Genomic DNA, 15,797 nt, shown 5'->3' with positions numbered 1-15,797 from the left:
AGCCTTCTATTCTCCAGGCTGAACAGTTACAGCTCTCTCAGCCTTTCCTCATAGGAGAGATGCTCCAGACCATTCATCAACTTTGTGGCCCCTCACTGCACACTCTTCAGCTGATTCCCAGCTGGACAAGATTATTCTGTACCAGGTGCAGGACTTGGCATCTGTCATCAGCTGAACCTCACAAGGTTTCTGTTGGTCCACTCCTTCAGCTGGTCATGGTCTCTCTCAGTAGCAGCCCCACCCTCCAGCACAGTGATCATTCCTCTCCAATTTGGTGCTATTCATAAACTTACAAACAATGTTTTGTTTCATTGTTAAAAAAATTAGTAAAAGACACAACAACAGTACCAACCCTTAAAAAATTAAACTTATAATCACATACCAGTAAGACATCGAGCTATAGACTTTTAATACAGCTGTCCATTCAGATTTTCAGTCAATTTATGGTCCACCCATTCCACCTGTTATCTCTACATATTGTAACAATATTATGGGAGATTACACCAAAGGCCCTGCTGAAGTGACGATAAATGACATCCACTGGTCTCCTCTCCACAGAGCTAACCATCTAACCACAGACAGCAATCAAGTTGGCTGTGTACAGTTTACCCTCACCAACTCCATGCTATCTCTTCCCAATTACTTTCTTGCTGTTTTGTTGTCCATTCACAGGAAATTTCATCCATGTTTTAAAGGATTTTCCCTTATAAATATAAATTTGTTCTACTTTGCCTTTCCTTTTCTTATAAAAAGCTGCAGATGTTCAACATGAAATAAGCTTCTGCGTAGAAATAAGCTGAAAGTAGTGCCTTTCCAAACTATTCATGGCATTTCATGAATAGATGAAAATAAAGACAGTTTTATGTGTACTTAACAGGCACTGTTACAAAGCCAATAGAAAAGTGTGTTAGAAGTCAATTCTGACTATAAGAAGCCTCTTACAGACGTTGGCAATACATGCCAACACTGGGAGAGAAAAATCACTAGTACATTAAAAATAAATTAAGGTTACAATGAGGACTGGGGGAAGATAAAGACAAAGAGACTGGACATAGGAGTTTTTTGTTAATGTGTTCTGAATGACTAAAAAAAAAAAATCAAACTTTAGTGTTATTGATATCAACTATTTACCCACTTTGGGCACTGGTATTAACTTTTTGACCTGATATTTTTAGTAAGAAACTCCTAAGTTTATCACCAAATTAAATACAAACAAAGCTAATAGCCTTTTATTTCCTTCATTAAATTTACTTTGGGCATATGGCAACAATTTGTGATTAATCAAATTCCCTCTGTCTTGGAAGCCACTTTCTCCTATTGCTTGGTAGATCTGTAACAGGTCAGCAAATAATTTTTTATTTAAAAAAAAAAAAAAAAGAATATGTTATAAAACAGATGCAACAGCTAAAAACATTCAGATATTTTTTTGAAAGTGACAAAATGTTACATTGACAAGTTTGTCTTTATCCAATTAACTAATAAATCCCAGTCTCTTTCACTAGCCAGTCCTGCATTGTATAACATTATCTAATAGCACGTTATGCCTATTGTTCTCATTACAAACTACAAATTAAGGAACAGAGTACCTTTTAGGATCACTCACGCTTCTAAGAAGTCTGGCATATATAATACATCCTCCTAAATCTCAAAATGACTCAAGATACCGTTATAATACTTAGCTCTTAATCCTACCATCCACTTTAAGTTGCTTAGTTAACCTGAAGATGAAATTAATTTCCACTGAATAGGAGTCTGCAAAAATATTTAGCTACCTCGTTGTCTCCTTTTGTTTGCCCTCTTATAACCCCAGTTGCATGCATGAGTTTAATGGTGTAGGATTGTTCTTAATTTCCTCCTTCTACCTTTTCCCCCCAGGAGGCAGCTGTTCTGAAAGCAACCACTCTATCTACCATGTGGATATCCAAACAGCCTTTACTATTTACTATGATTGCTTTTCTTAACTCAAGACACAAAGCCTGGAAACAACCATCTGTTCTCGAGAGTTACTCAGTTCTATAAATGCACACTCTTGCTTCGCTTTTTATGTCAACTCTCAAAAATTAGCTACACACCAAAATTAAATTAATGTATTCATATCAATTAAGTTTAGATTGAACAGACATTCAACATTTTTGAGATTTATTAAACAACCACCTAAAAGCGATATATATGTATGTATAATTTTAAGAACAAAGATTCAATTAATTTTATATCATGGCTATAGATACGATTATCAGCATTTATACTGTACCTGAGCTCCATAAATATATTTATCCAGCATTTTGCCTCCTATCGTTTGTCCCCCTACATCCCAAACTTGAAGAGTAATATTCAAATTTCCTGGAAAAAAAAATATACAGATATAGTGTAACCTGGAAAATTTAGACACAAATATATTCAACAACAATAGCTTTTAACAAGTATACAAAAAATAGGAATTAAGTATCAAACCAAAAATTATTGTATCATTTGGGAAAAAAAGTCATTTGTGTCCAGCTAAATTATTAACATACAGTAAAACTATAGCTAGTTATTAACATATCTAATATTCACAGAAAATAATTGGAATTGCATAAAGTATAACACTCCTGACTAGAAATTACATAACATATTCCACTGACAAAACATGTAAAACCTCATAAAGAACGTTCTGTAGTGTGGTACTTGGAACTGAAAGGTAACACAACGAATGCCAACTTATCCACATTATTTCATACTGTGTGTCCCTTCCTCAGCCCCTCTCCAAATCTTCCGTACAATCAAGAAGCGAGGAGAATCTTCATGGTAACTTCCTTTTGGTAGTGATGCTACCAACAGTACTACCAAGAGTACTACCAAGAGTAGTATACAGTTACAGAATTATATACTTGACAGAGTAAAAAAATAGAAATACTGACACACATCTAAGCTGAGGATGCAAACTATGATTACTTCCTCCACTCACCACTTTAAAGCATGAAGCTAAATTGGACATGATTTACATAATTTCATCTTTGAAGAATCTACACCGAGAACAGACCTTCCTTTCTACTCTAAATGGTTTTTAAGCTATGTTAGCAGGTTTTTAAAAACAGAACTAATAAAAAAAATCACAGTAAATACAGAGTATTTAATATCCTAAAAATCATACATATTCTGCAAGCCAACTCAGCAACTCACAGATCAAAAATACAGAAAGGTATGTCACCATATACATACAAATATATTAAAGTATGATTTCTCACATTTTGCATGGTAAGAACCGTTTTCAGAACTGTACTGATTACCTGGGAGCACCAAACTCTAAGATTAAGGACTGACAAAATTTTTTCTAATCCACATATAACTCACATGACATTTTAATACCAATTCTACATACTCACAAATAATCACAACTGCCTATTAATTTTACTCCTAGATGTAAAAACATGCAACAAATTTCACATCACAACAACTGCAAATCAAGTGAAAATGAACACATTATTTTGGGGTGCTAAGAAAGACATATTCTTACTTCAACCACTTTATGTAGTTGACAATCTTATTTTATACCACGTGATCCACAGAGCTGTAAATTTATAACTAACATGCTCACATTGGTTACACAAGGGAATGTGCTCCATGGAAATGTGAAAACAACCAGCAAATTATAACTATATAGCTAAATGTATGCTACTCGTGGTGTTATTTTTATAATGCACCTTGCTTTAATCTGGTTAAAAGAGCAGATTTCCAAAACTACTACCTTGGTCTCAAAAATACAGAAATGAATGTGAGACAGTACTATTAAGCTACACTGAGTTTTATGTAATAGTAAGAAGATTTCATGGAGAGCTTAGAAAACACATCATAAACACTCCAATTCAATAAAGGCAACCTTTTATAGTCAACAAAAAGCTAATTTGTTTTGATAGCACATATACTATGTATTAATCAGTTAATTATTTTAAAAGCTTACAACATAAATGATTGCAAACAATTCAGGAAAGTCTTCCATAAAGCACCTGGCATGGATAAACTAATGCACCCACAGTCTAAAAAGACTATACATCCTCATGGGTAAACAAGCCATGCAGGCTCAAAGGCTCACCATGCTGCAGTATTCTACCCCTATGTATTCTACTGGACCGTCACATATCATTCATGTCAGCTACTTTGAAAAAAAAAGCCCTTCATAAATATTATCACTTTTAAACAAAATAATTTTCAGATGCCTAATTTTGTGTTCAAGTGCTCTAAAAAATTTCAACTTGATTTTTCCTCCTAAGGAAGAAAGTATGCACAGCATACTGGGCTTCGTATCTGGATAATTGTATGGAACAACGTGAGAAATTTTAGTGCAATAAGTTAAATTAAATAGTCTAACTATGACTGTCCAACTAAAATATCTCCTATTACAAATTATTTACTCTGCTTCATTAACAACAGAAAAAAGAAATGGGGGGAAAAAAGATTGGTATGTTCATTTAAAGTGAACTCCTCCTTAATTAGGACCTCACTAACCATGAAATTCATACTGATCATCTCCTGTGCAAAATGCTTCATTTTCCCTTTTATTTCAATTAGGTTCTGCAATATTTGCTTTGTGCTCAGATTGATTCTGGGGGAGAAAGAAGGATGTTAGGATTATTCTGACAAAAAGAAAAACTGCAGGCAATTTACCTAGCAAGTGTTTAATTAACAACTCTGATAGTAGCACATAAAGTTTTCTGCACAAAGTTTGAAATCTTTTATTTTTTCAATTTAACAGGAACATAAAAACATACAACAAAACAAAAAAAAAAGCATAATAAGACAGTTCTTAGAAACAGTCTTAATACACCAATAAAAATAACTGAAGAATCCCATCAAAATAACATGCAATACACTGATAAGGAACAAGAAAACTCCAGCTCCTCTTTTCTCTGTAGAAAATGCACACAAGTGTAAAGCTGAAATACATGAGGCAGCACAGTGCAGGTGTGTAGATTGCTTCTGGTATGAACTGAAGCCACTGGGCTGCTGCAGCACTGACCCTGCAGGAGGACACTTGGTGCACTGGTTAACCTTATTTGAAGTGCTGCACAGTCAAGATGGAACTAAAAACACAAGTCTGACCACTTTTTACACCAATGACTTTAAAAAAAAATCCTTTTAACAGAAGAATCCTGTTTACTGAACTGCACCCACAACCTCCCAAAAAGTATACAACTATGGCTCTTAAGAGTCTCTATCAGCAGACTCTCTGACTAACAGATACACTATTTAAGCACTAAAATCTACACCATGGTTGCATCCAGACTATACAAGATTCGGCATCAATAAATATGATGAAACTGATTTGCACTTTAAAAAAAGTATTTTGAACAAACTGCATGTGGTGAATTTTTCATGCTGAACACTGAAAGTCACATTGCCTAGAATTCATCAAAAGATTTCTGATTTGTATTAAACTCTATTGTTTTACAACGTAAAGTATTTACCATTTTCACTGCAAAACTGCATTAGTTACTAAAACAACTGGAGAGAAATGCTACTTTTATCTTAAAAAATAAAAAAAAAACAGAAAAACAGTATTTTATAAGTTGTAATGTATTTCAATGTGGCCTAATGTAAACTTCTGTGCAATTCTAGAAACCCATAATTTTAACTTCTGGAATCTTTGTTTGTGTTGAAGAAGAAAAAAATCAACTACTGAACCATAGTTATTCATCAATTCTCCTACTGAATAAGAGAAATTGAGTCTTTTTTTCCTACTGATACACACATAATTTCTGTGCAGTGGTATGAATTAACCTTTCGAGTAAACACAGCAGCTCTGCAAACCCAGAACTAATCAAGAAATTAGAAAAATCCACTTACTAAAGTAAGTTTCCCATTCCAGTATTTAGAAATGTTACCTCCCTCCCTCTCACTCCCCTAACTAGTCCAGTTTACCTATAAAACAGAGAGCCATATATACCTAAACACATATATAGGCATAGGCAAAACCAGAATGACAACCTACAGAAAAATGTTTCTTCCTGAATATGAATACTAATGCTACTGTTTTGAGGAAAACAGATGTACAGACTTTTTGGTGCTATTTTTACCTGCATTCTGATTTTATTACAAAATAAACTATGAATGAATGAAATTCACACACAAAATAAACTATGAACAAAAATGAATGAAGCAATAGTTGATAATTTTCCAAATTTTCTACTCAACAAGAATATTTAGAATCCCAGCAATGTACTAGTAGCTTCTGTATGCTTAACAGCTGGAAAAAAAACTTGCAAAGTACAAGTTCTCAGCATGCACACTGCATGATTTGTGTACACATTCCACTTGCAAGTACTGCTGTTACTGCACACTGGTATTTTTAGAGGTATGAGCAGGACAATAAAAAAATTATTCTGTTGATTTTATGGAGAAATAAGCACTGGAATTTGGTACTTTATCACTCACCAGATACTAAAAAAAAGTACAGCAAAATGGCCTAACCATAACAGTGAATACAGGAATAGTGAGAAAAGATTATTCTGTTTCACTTAAGAAAATATATAAACATAATTAAGAAATTATTTGCAATATATCTTTTTTTTAAAAAAGTTAAAGAACTGCATATATTTTCTAATAACTTCAGGTTACACATAAAATGCTTAATTTCTGGGTTTGCTTCCCTCTCCACCCTTCACAAGGAGAAGACAGAACATAGAACCTGCATCAACTTTATCAAATCTCACTACAGCTTTTAATAATTACATATACTTTTTCTAACTTCTGATTTCTGAATCCAGAAGTAAATGTTTTTAATTATATACTTGCATATTTAGAATATGAGCACACAAAAGTCAGTGAAAAGACATATTTTAAATCCCAATTGTTCAGAGACAAACTTAACCAGCAATTATTCTTTTTTAATTATTTCTTTGCATTTTCCATGCAGTGTGCTGCAACTGGCATCTAAATAGTTTCTTTCCTGTCGTGAAGTGAAACATCTTGAATGCCCAAACTGTATTTTTATGAGTGCCAAGGGACCCTAAATTTTAGTGGTCTATTAAATACCAGCAATTTCATGCTGCCTTGCATAAAACAGCATTCACATATTAGACCACTGTGAGTCCATAGCTGCATTATGTTTCTCTCACACAACTCAAATATGAATTGTGTATTTCATTTAAAAACATATGTATTTCTTTCAAAATACATATACTTTTTCAATTAATATGTTTAAAGTTCCATTTCATTGTTGTGTGTTACACTAACCACATGGAAAGTGAGTGCACTCAAGCAGGGTTAACAAAATTCATCAATATAGATAGCATTCCTTTTATTTGGATTCAGTGTTTTACTTAGAGACGTAAGTTGGAAATGCATAACTCTTTGTCACCTGGCAAAAATGTACAAACAAAATATTCTCTGAACAACTTAATTTACTTTGCCATAAAAATCACTGCACTAACCTTATTTAGTACACATTACTCTGACGAATCTGTTTCTGCAAGTCTTGCTGCCACCCAACCTTTCAGTGTTAGTTTTTATTCTCTTACCTGGCAATAATATCCTTTTCAAGAAGAAGTCCAGTCCTATGGTTTGTTTGTACTGTTTTCCAAATGTTTCTTGAGCAAAACGTGTAGCTAAGGATGTCTAAAACAGAACAGTATCAAATTGTCATTTTAAACAGCAATAAACTTTATGTCAACCCAGAAGTATGAAATACAGTTAAGCACTTTTTAAATCAATGAATGCTAACAGTGTTCATAGACTTCGATTGACAAGCACTCCAGTCAGTTTCAACATAATAACAGGAGGTGGCAAAGGCTACTAATTTATGCAAAAAGAAGCAAGGTGCGTATTTGCTTTGATTTCAAAAATACTGTAACAGTCCTGTAACAAAATATTACATACATTTTCATAAGGTATGCTCAAACTGACACAAATCTAAGTGACACTATCTGTACCTGAAGATCTTAGCACTTTTAAAAAGCATTCATTTCCAAAACAAGGGTCCTCCCCTGGTAAAGAACACCATGATCCCAGACCTCTTTCTGGGAGGGAATAGAGATCTGCACAGTGCAGAATCCCGCAGGGGGCTCCTAACTGTGCCAAAATTTCTGCCTCTGTACATCAGTTTCAGGATCAGGGATTACAGGAACTCTAAGATGGGAAGGGTACTTTCTTGCACACAGAAAAAAGAGCTGAACTCATATAAGAATGTATATTTAAAGAATCATTCCTTTCAGTAGAACTTTGAAAACTTATTTCTTCAATTCGTATTTTGTGGATTTATGAAAGCAAACCAATACACTGTTGACATAATAATAAGCTTTTACTGTATACTGCTAAAAGGATACAAAATTAACCTAGATTAACTACTGAAGCAAGGCATTTATATTCTGCCAGTAACAATTTTGTGGCAATTTAAGGTCTCCATTCAAGACAAAAACAAAAAAAAAAGGGGGGGGGGAGCGGGGGGGGTGGGGGTAGAAAAGGAAAGAACAAAAAAAGCCCACAAAACAGAAAAGGAGAAAACAGTGGTACAATCATAAATAATACAGAAATTTGTATTGTGAAAAAAATTAACACTAAATATTAAAAATTATAAAATACAACCCACATCAAAATAGTGTACACTTAAAAATCTCTTGTTGACATGACACTTGTAAATATAAATACAAATTAAACTACAAAAAAATAATCTAAATATTTATTTACCTATTTAGACAAGGAAAAATACTAAGAGGCTAACAAAACCCTTACACTGTCTGAGAAAACTCAAAACGGGCCAGAAGGGCTTTTTCTTGCCAGTTTTCCATTCATCAAGACCTGAAGAGATGAGTTACTCCAACTGTTATCAGAAACTGCTGTTAAGAGCACATTAAGTCAAAAATGCAAGAGCAAAATAATGCCAATAGTTCTGAGATATGAGAATAGGCAAGATCTATGAACAGAAGGTTATAACAAAGATCTAATTAGGCTAATGATGTCAAATGTACAAACTTTTTTTTTGCATTAAAACATGATCACCAGAGCTCCAGCATTAAAGCTCTAGTATGAATAGGCAAACATTTATTCAACTATTAAATTTCCTTTTAAGTAAATAAAACAAGATTTACTGTTTTCATTTTTCTATATCACATTTATATTCCTATTGCTCCCATATATATAATGAATTATATGATATCAGAAGATATGTTTAGGAAACAATCCAGTAGGCCAGTTATAGCTTATGGCAACATTTTCATTTACTTCACTGAACTCAAGCCCCAAGAGGATTAAAAATAAATAAACAAATGGGGAAAAAAGCAAGTAAACTAGAAATAGCATGAGTATGCTTATATATTTATATCACTGTGGAAAGGGGGAAGACCACAGAGGATGAATCGTGAGAAGATTCATCATGCCTCAGGATGAATCGTGCTTCAGCTATGTGACAGTAATACTAACAACATACACAAAATAAAATTCAATACAGATTCAGACTGCAGTACTGAAGAGTCAGTAGAACTGATTCATTTAATCCCAACAGTTATCATATCAAGATTACAAAGACATTATCTTTAATCTGTCATGACCTTAAAGATGTAGATGAGAACAAGATGGCTGCATGAATACACCATTCAGTCTTCTTGAAATGTACCTTTTTGGAAAAGTAACTAGTGCCTAGAGTACAGATACAAGTATCATTTGACTATATCATCAAATTCTATATTCTTCAACACACTAATTTAGATCCTCATTAAATAAGTAACCGCTCCCTTCTTGTTTTAAAGGCTCAGTAAATATTAGTTTATCATTCCGTTATACTCAATGTTCCCTGAGGACTTCTACAGGTGTTAGTAAAAATAAATGATACACATTCAATTAACAGCCAACCTATAAGAGCAGGAAGTAAACAACAGCATGGCAAAGTCCACTTAAACAGTTTTTCTCTACTGTGCTCTTGAATGTAAAGGAATTTATAGCACAAAATCATTGACTAACTCCCTTTTAAATTTTTTCCTAATAAATGTTAGAGCTCAAGGAAGGTGTTGGATTACCAGTCTAGGGTCCTCTATTTATTCACAAAACAAGCATTTATCCACAAAATGCTAAGAGCAACAGTCCAAACTTCTTTACAACAATAAACAAAGAAGTTATGTCAATGCATATCCAAGTACCTTTACAATGCAAATATTCCCTTCAAATCCCAGAAGTGTTTGCTGCCATGCTTGCCATAAAAGATTTTGCTCAACAGTTTTAACTGAGAGAATATGTTGAATATAATCTATATAAGAATTAATGGAAGTTAAATAATGGTTCAGTAGAACTGTAGTTGTAAAAATAAGTAAGTAATCAGTGATTGTTTTTTAGAAAGGTTGTGTTCCATTCAATTCCACCCCTTAATGTTGGGGTCAGAGAACAGTACGATAGCACAGAGGCCTTGCTCCTTTGCCCCTGTACTAAGACAACCAGGACACCAGCTTGCAGGGCAGAATTTCCAGCTAAAATTCCATCAGTTTGGAAGGTTCATACACTTGCCTTAAATACTTCAAAGTGAAGGTCGACATCCTATTCTAAATATCAATACACTATTGAAGGCTGGTGTTAAAGAGCCCCTCCTTTCAAACAAGAAAACATCTTTGGGTGCTAACATACAGCAACCAAGATAGCAGTAAAAAAAAAAAAAGTTACAGTATTCTAAGCGCAAATTACAATAGGATATTTGGCAAGGTGTTTTTGAAAGATGCAAAGATGGAATTTAACCTTACATGAAAGGCATGACAGCTTCTCACTTCTGTTTTTCAATGTCAATAATTCGGTATGAACTGCTGACATGCTTTCCTAAAGGTCTACATAATGAGTACATAGGAAAAAAATCAAACAATATCTATGAAATAAACTGAAAAATCAATAAATTGAAGTAAATTGAAAGTCAAACAGAACAAGCAATGATAGCCATCTCTGAAAATGACTACTCACCAGGGCAACCAGAAACTTGTAGAGAAAACCCCACCAATGACAACTCTTTGAGTAAAGTCCTACAGAATAAAGTTTTGAGAAAGCAGTGGCAAAGTGTAATATTATAGTTGGAAGAAAGAAAACTAAACCCAAATTTCAATTAGATGCAAGCACAGTTCTGAAGCCATGAATTTGCATCAATGTACGAACTTCAGCCACTAATTGAAAATCCACTTACCAAAAAACCACGTCTCTATCCCTTCCCTCACTCCCTTCTAGAATGTCAATGCCATTATCCAAGCACAGCTACACCCATCCCTCAGTTATGTCCTATCCTAGTGGCAAAAATTTTAGGACAAACAAAATAAAAACAAACACTAGGCTAAATAATGAAATGCTTTAACTGCCATAAAAACACATAGCTGTCCAAGCTAATGTCCTTCCATCCCACTCCTAACTACTGATGCAACTTTGTTCACTGAAAAAAAGAAAATTATCATAACTTCTTGACATTTGACGTAGATCTATTTGATGCAGCTAGGCCAATCAGCACAGCACACTTCATTCAATTTTCCATTTACAAGACTCAACAGTGACAACAATATTTTTGTCACCATCGATGAAGTTTTTGAGCCTGACTGTAACAAGACAATTCAGAATTGCCACAATGCTTAAAAATCTGGTATCCTAAAAAACCCTAAAGTAAGCAGGATACTACTTTTTATGCCAGCCTGTTTTAGCTCCTGCAAACTCCCATACCAGCTTGAGCATTCATTCTTTCATTTTCATCATTGTGGGAGACAGAGGAGTAGAAACTCCTGCAATTAAAGGAGGCTTTGATTTACAACCCTGGAAGAGACTAGGTCTGGCTTAATTGACAGAGATTTGTGGACTTTAAGCAACAGGATTACAAACTTGTGTTCCTATCATTATAAGTAAAATTGTACACTGGGTGTTTTGGTGAAGGGTTTTAAAATATAATAGTGTGATTTTATATAGTTTAAGTTAAGAATTTAGATAGTATAAGAGAGACATCTGTGTGTACGTGACATGAGAAGTTATTGGTCAAGACATAGCTGCATTGCAGTGAGAAGTGCCACAGGTGATAGGTCATTAATCTAAAACAAAGTGTCGTTTTAAGTATCTATTGGATTAGAAAGTTATAAATTCCGATGTAACCCTAAATCTTGTGACTAGTCGCCATTACTCGGAGGTGTTGTAAAATCTCACGCCTCGACTGATGCGTTTGTTATTTTAAACAATAAATTCGTGTAGTTGCATAGTCCCATCCCTTAAAGTTATTTTCCTCCGACACGTGAAGCGCGAGAAACGGACACATCATCCATTGTTAACAGAAGGAAAAAGTAGGATGTTTCTGCTACCACACTTCAGTCCCAGCTACAACAGATAGCAAATAAACAGAACCTCGGCACACCTATTTTTCAGGACCTCCCTTCCCATGAGTAGCTCCAGGATTTGCTTCCAGAGGCCCAAAACATTTTTCAACAGTAGCAAACCATAGCATTCTACCTCAAATCAGCATCCTTGTATATTTCAGTATTAAGCCAATCTGTGCACAAAAAGAGTAGAAATACTTGGATCATAACATTTTTTTTTCAATCCATACTAGTAATGCTGGTTTATTTTAATGGAAAATCATTTTAGCTCAGGAAGAGTGGATTGATTTAAAACTTAAGACACATAAGGCTGCTGTGTCTATACGTGCCCTTCCTATACACAAAATCAAAGAGACAACTGCTATTAATAATTGCTGTTTATTTTCATCTCACACTGTCCCCACTTCTAATTGCTTTTTAGATTTTCTTAGTTTGTCTAGTTCATTAAAATCATTCTCTATTATCTTCTGACTAACCAGTCTTGCTTCCCTCAATTTTTCTTTTTCACAGTTCACCATTACCTTACCATCTCTATTTTATTCTAAGAGTTTTACAGGTTCTACTCTGGCTCACTTCTCTTATGCTTTCTTCCATTTTTACTCTTCTCTACTTGAGTTTGCTCCAGCAGTGCTTATTGCTACCTTTAAAATTCTGGGTCTCCAATTATCCATTCAATCACCTCAAAACAAAGTATTAGAAGTACAGTCTCCCTCCCTTGCCTCACAGATAGAGCAATTCCTAGCTAGGGTAAGTACAAATACTACCCTTAGCTTGAACTGACACTGATTTGTTTTTAAGCTGCCACTAATCCTTGCACAGGACCAGAGTCACATTGCTTCTAAGCAATGGATGAGAAAAACAGAAAGCAAGTATCCACCTGACCCACAACAACAATTTTTTTTTTCTTTTTAAGAGGAAGCAAAAGACAGAATTCAAATGTGAACACCTCGTACTAAACACAAGATACAGTATTTCAGATATATCCCATCATTTTCTACACTCCTCCAGTCTCATGATCCCAGAGTGACAGAGGAAGAGAAAAACTAACACCTTGCACAGTAAAAGATTTTAAGTATGCATGTGTGTAAAGACCAGCTATGATCCAGATGTGAGAGCCAGGCAATTTAAAGTTGAAAACACACAGACATACACACGTTTTTTAACAAGCAGAACGAGTAGCCAACAAGAAAGGAACCTCAACAATTTAGTCTTCTGAGGTGCTTGAAATAGCACTAGGTACATTTTATCTTCCCATTCCATGACCCAATTGCTTCTCTGTTTTCACAAGACCTTACAATAAATCTGTTATGTCATATGTGTGTGCTGCCAGGCCATTGGGATGGCAGGAAGGTGCCTCTATTACAGCATCATCTAGGGGGGACAGGAGGAAAAGCAGCCCACCAGAGTATTGCTGCTGTTCATGCTCAATAACCTGCCCTGGAAGCATGAGATTCCTAGAGTCAGCAGGAGATGCAGTGAGTGGCAGCTCCTGTGAGAGAGGTAGAAACCACCAGGAATATACATCAAAACTCAAGAACGCTTGAAAACCCACGTTTGGCGAGAGAGCTTGCCACAAGCTGCTCAACAGCAGTAGTGAAAGGACTCTTCAGTTTTAATTAAAAACTCCTGGGAAATGCTACCAGTGAAGCAGCACTTCAGCTGTCAATCCTGTGCATTTATTATGCTCTCATCACACAGCTGGTTGGAATTGCCCATCTACTGACTCAGATGAACACAATACCACTTCAGACTGGGTTTAGAATTGCCAGAAACACAAAAAATGTTTTGTTTCTTTATAGAGGTCTGAATAAGTAAGTGAGCAAAACCACATGTACTCTCACTAATTTAAGGCAGCTCATTTAAACCAAGTCTAAGAACACTTCCACTTTTCAGATGAACTGTGAGGCAGGCAGAATTTCTTCTCCCCATAATTTCAGAAGTAAACGACAGAGGAAAAAACAGTATACTTCAAGCACACAATAAATTTACTATTTTCAGGTGTATCACAAAATTATTTGGGCTCCATATGATGATACGTTCAAGTGTATAGTTAAGATCAGTGACTACTTTAATGGTTAAGAAAGCAGCCCCTCTTTTGCCTTCTTTGGTCTCTCCTTGTCAAAACTTCTTTTACAAAGAGAAATTTGTTGGATTATTGTTTGATTGTTTTGATTATTGTCTGATTATTGATGATAAATAAACTTTTATAAACAGGGTTTCATTATGGTGATTATAGATAGGGGGAAAAAAACAAAATCGCAAAAGTTACAAACTAAAACTAAATGGACCCAGCAGTGCCTTTTCAAACTCTGGAATAGTAACTCCGCTAGATGCAAACTGTTCTGTCCAGCTCGGGAGGTTGGTAGCTCTGCATCCGAAACGAAGGGCACCTGCAGAGCCTGCTAAGCGACCTTCCCTGCTCGTCCTTTCGAGGGGAGCCGCGAATCCACGTGCTCCGTCCCGGCCCCAGCCCTCCGCGCCCGGGGCACTGCAGCCACCGAGAACGACTTTGGGCTATTCCAGCGACTCCAGCCAAGCAACTCCTGCCTCCAGCGCGCGATCAGCAGCGCACGGGGATCAGTGGGAAACTCCGTCAGCGCCACAGGAATTACGTTATTCGCCGCTCCTTTTCTTACGGCTCAAGAAAATTGGATTACAGTCGTGTATATCTATTTGTTGACGATGCCTCCCCGGGTGCGGAAGCCCCGTCAGAGGGTTTGGGTGCCGGGCACGGCGCGGATACTGGCGGGAAGCCCGCGTCTCCCGTGCAGGGCCTGGAGCCCAGGGGGAGCAGCCAGCCGGGTATCGCGACAGCGGCTGCGCGACGGACTGGAAGCCGCCGCGGGCTGCTCCTTCCTCAGCAGCAGCCAGGGGCAGCGAGAAGGGGAAGGCCGGGAAAGGGCTCGGGGCACCGCGGCGAGGGAGAGGAGCTGCCGGCGGGGCCGGCACTGACCTTGCCAGTGGTGCCGTCCCCCAGCACCACCAGCTTGAGCTGGCGGTCTGGACTCTCCTCCTCCTCCGAGTCTGACATGATCTCTATGGCCCCGGCGAGGAATAAGAGGCTGAGAGCAGCCGGGAGGAGCTGGGTGCAGGAGCGAGGACGGGACAGGGGGAAGAGCGAGTGCCGCGCTCACGAAGCCGGCAGCGACGGACAAACTACCACCGCCATCTTCGGCGCGCCCGCCGTCGCTATGGCCCGCGCGGGGCGAAACCAACGACAGCGCAGAGGGAAGGGGAAGAAAGCGGTAGATTGCGGGCGGAAGCTACAGCGACAAGTCCAGCGTCTGCGTCGGGACACACCCACTTCTGCCCCCTCAGGGTCATGAGATGGTTCAGCCCGGCTCGCGGGCGCACGCCGCGGTGCCTCGGGCTCCGCAGTGACGCCAGGCGCGGTAACCGAGCAACGGGGGGCGGGGCGGGGCTGCGGCCCGGCTGCTCCCGCTGGAGGGGCGGGGCCGCCCCGTGTGGGGCTGCCCGGGGAAGCCGCTGGGTGTGGCTGTGGCAACTAAATCTGGC

At 37.2% G+C, this 15,797-nt stretch overlaps 1 protein-coding gene across 5 annotated transcripts in view; it reads right to left on the bottom strand.

Moving 5' to 3' along the window:
- Positions 1-15,514, bottom strand: part of RAB28 (RAB28, member RAS oncogene family) — a 62,200-nt gene extending 46,686 nt beyond the window's left edge. The window contains exons 1-3 of one of the 5 annotated variants that reach the window (XM_069014429.1): positions 15,235-15,514; positions 7,494-7,590; positions 2,252-2,340 (exon numbers count right to left, since the gene is read on the bottom strand). In XM_069014429.1, the coding sequence (XP_068870530.1) occupies positions 2,252-2,340; positions 7,494-7,590; positions 15,235-15,312 (264 nt within the window). In that variant the 5' untranslated portion in view covers positions 15,313-15,514. Of the gene's footprint in view, positions 1-2,251; positions 2,341-7,493; positions 7,591-13,682; positions 13,819-15,234 lie in introns of those variants that run through there. The other 4 variants (XM_069014428.1, XM_069014430.1, XM_069014427.1 and 1 more) reach the window with 4 other exon arrangements.
- Between the last annotated feature and the right edge of the window lie 283 nt (positions 15,515-15,797).

The sequence above is a fragment of the Aphelocoma coerulescens genome, chromosome 4 (genome assembly GCF_041296385.1).
Source record: "Aphelocoma coerulescens isolate FSJ_1873_10779 chromosome 4, UR_Acoe_1.0, whole genome shotgun sequence".
Taxonomy (NCBI): Eukaryota; Metazoa; Chordata; class Aves; order Passeriformes; family Corvidae; genus Aphelocoma; species Aphelocoma coerulescens.
This window is presented reverse-complemented; position numbering and strand designations above follow the sequence as displayed.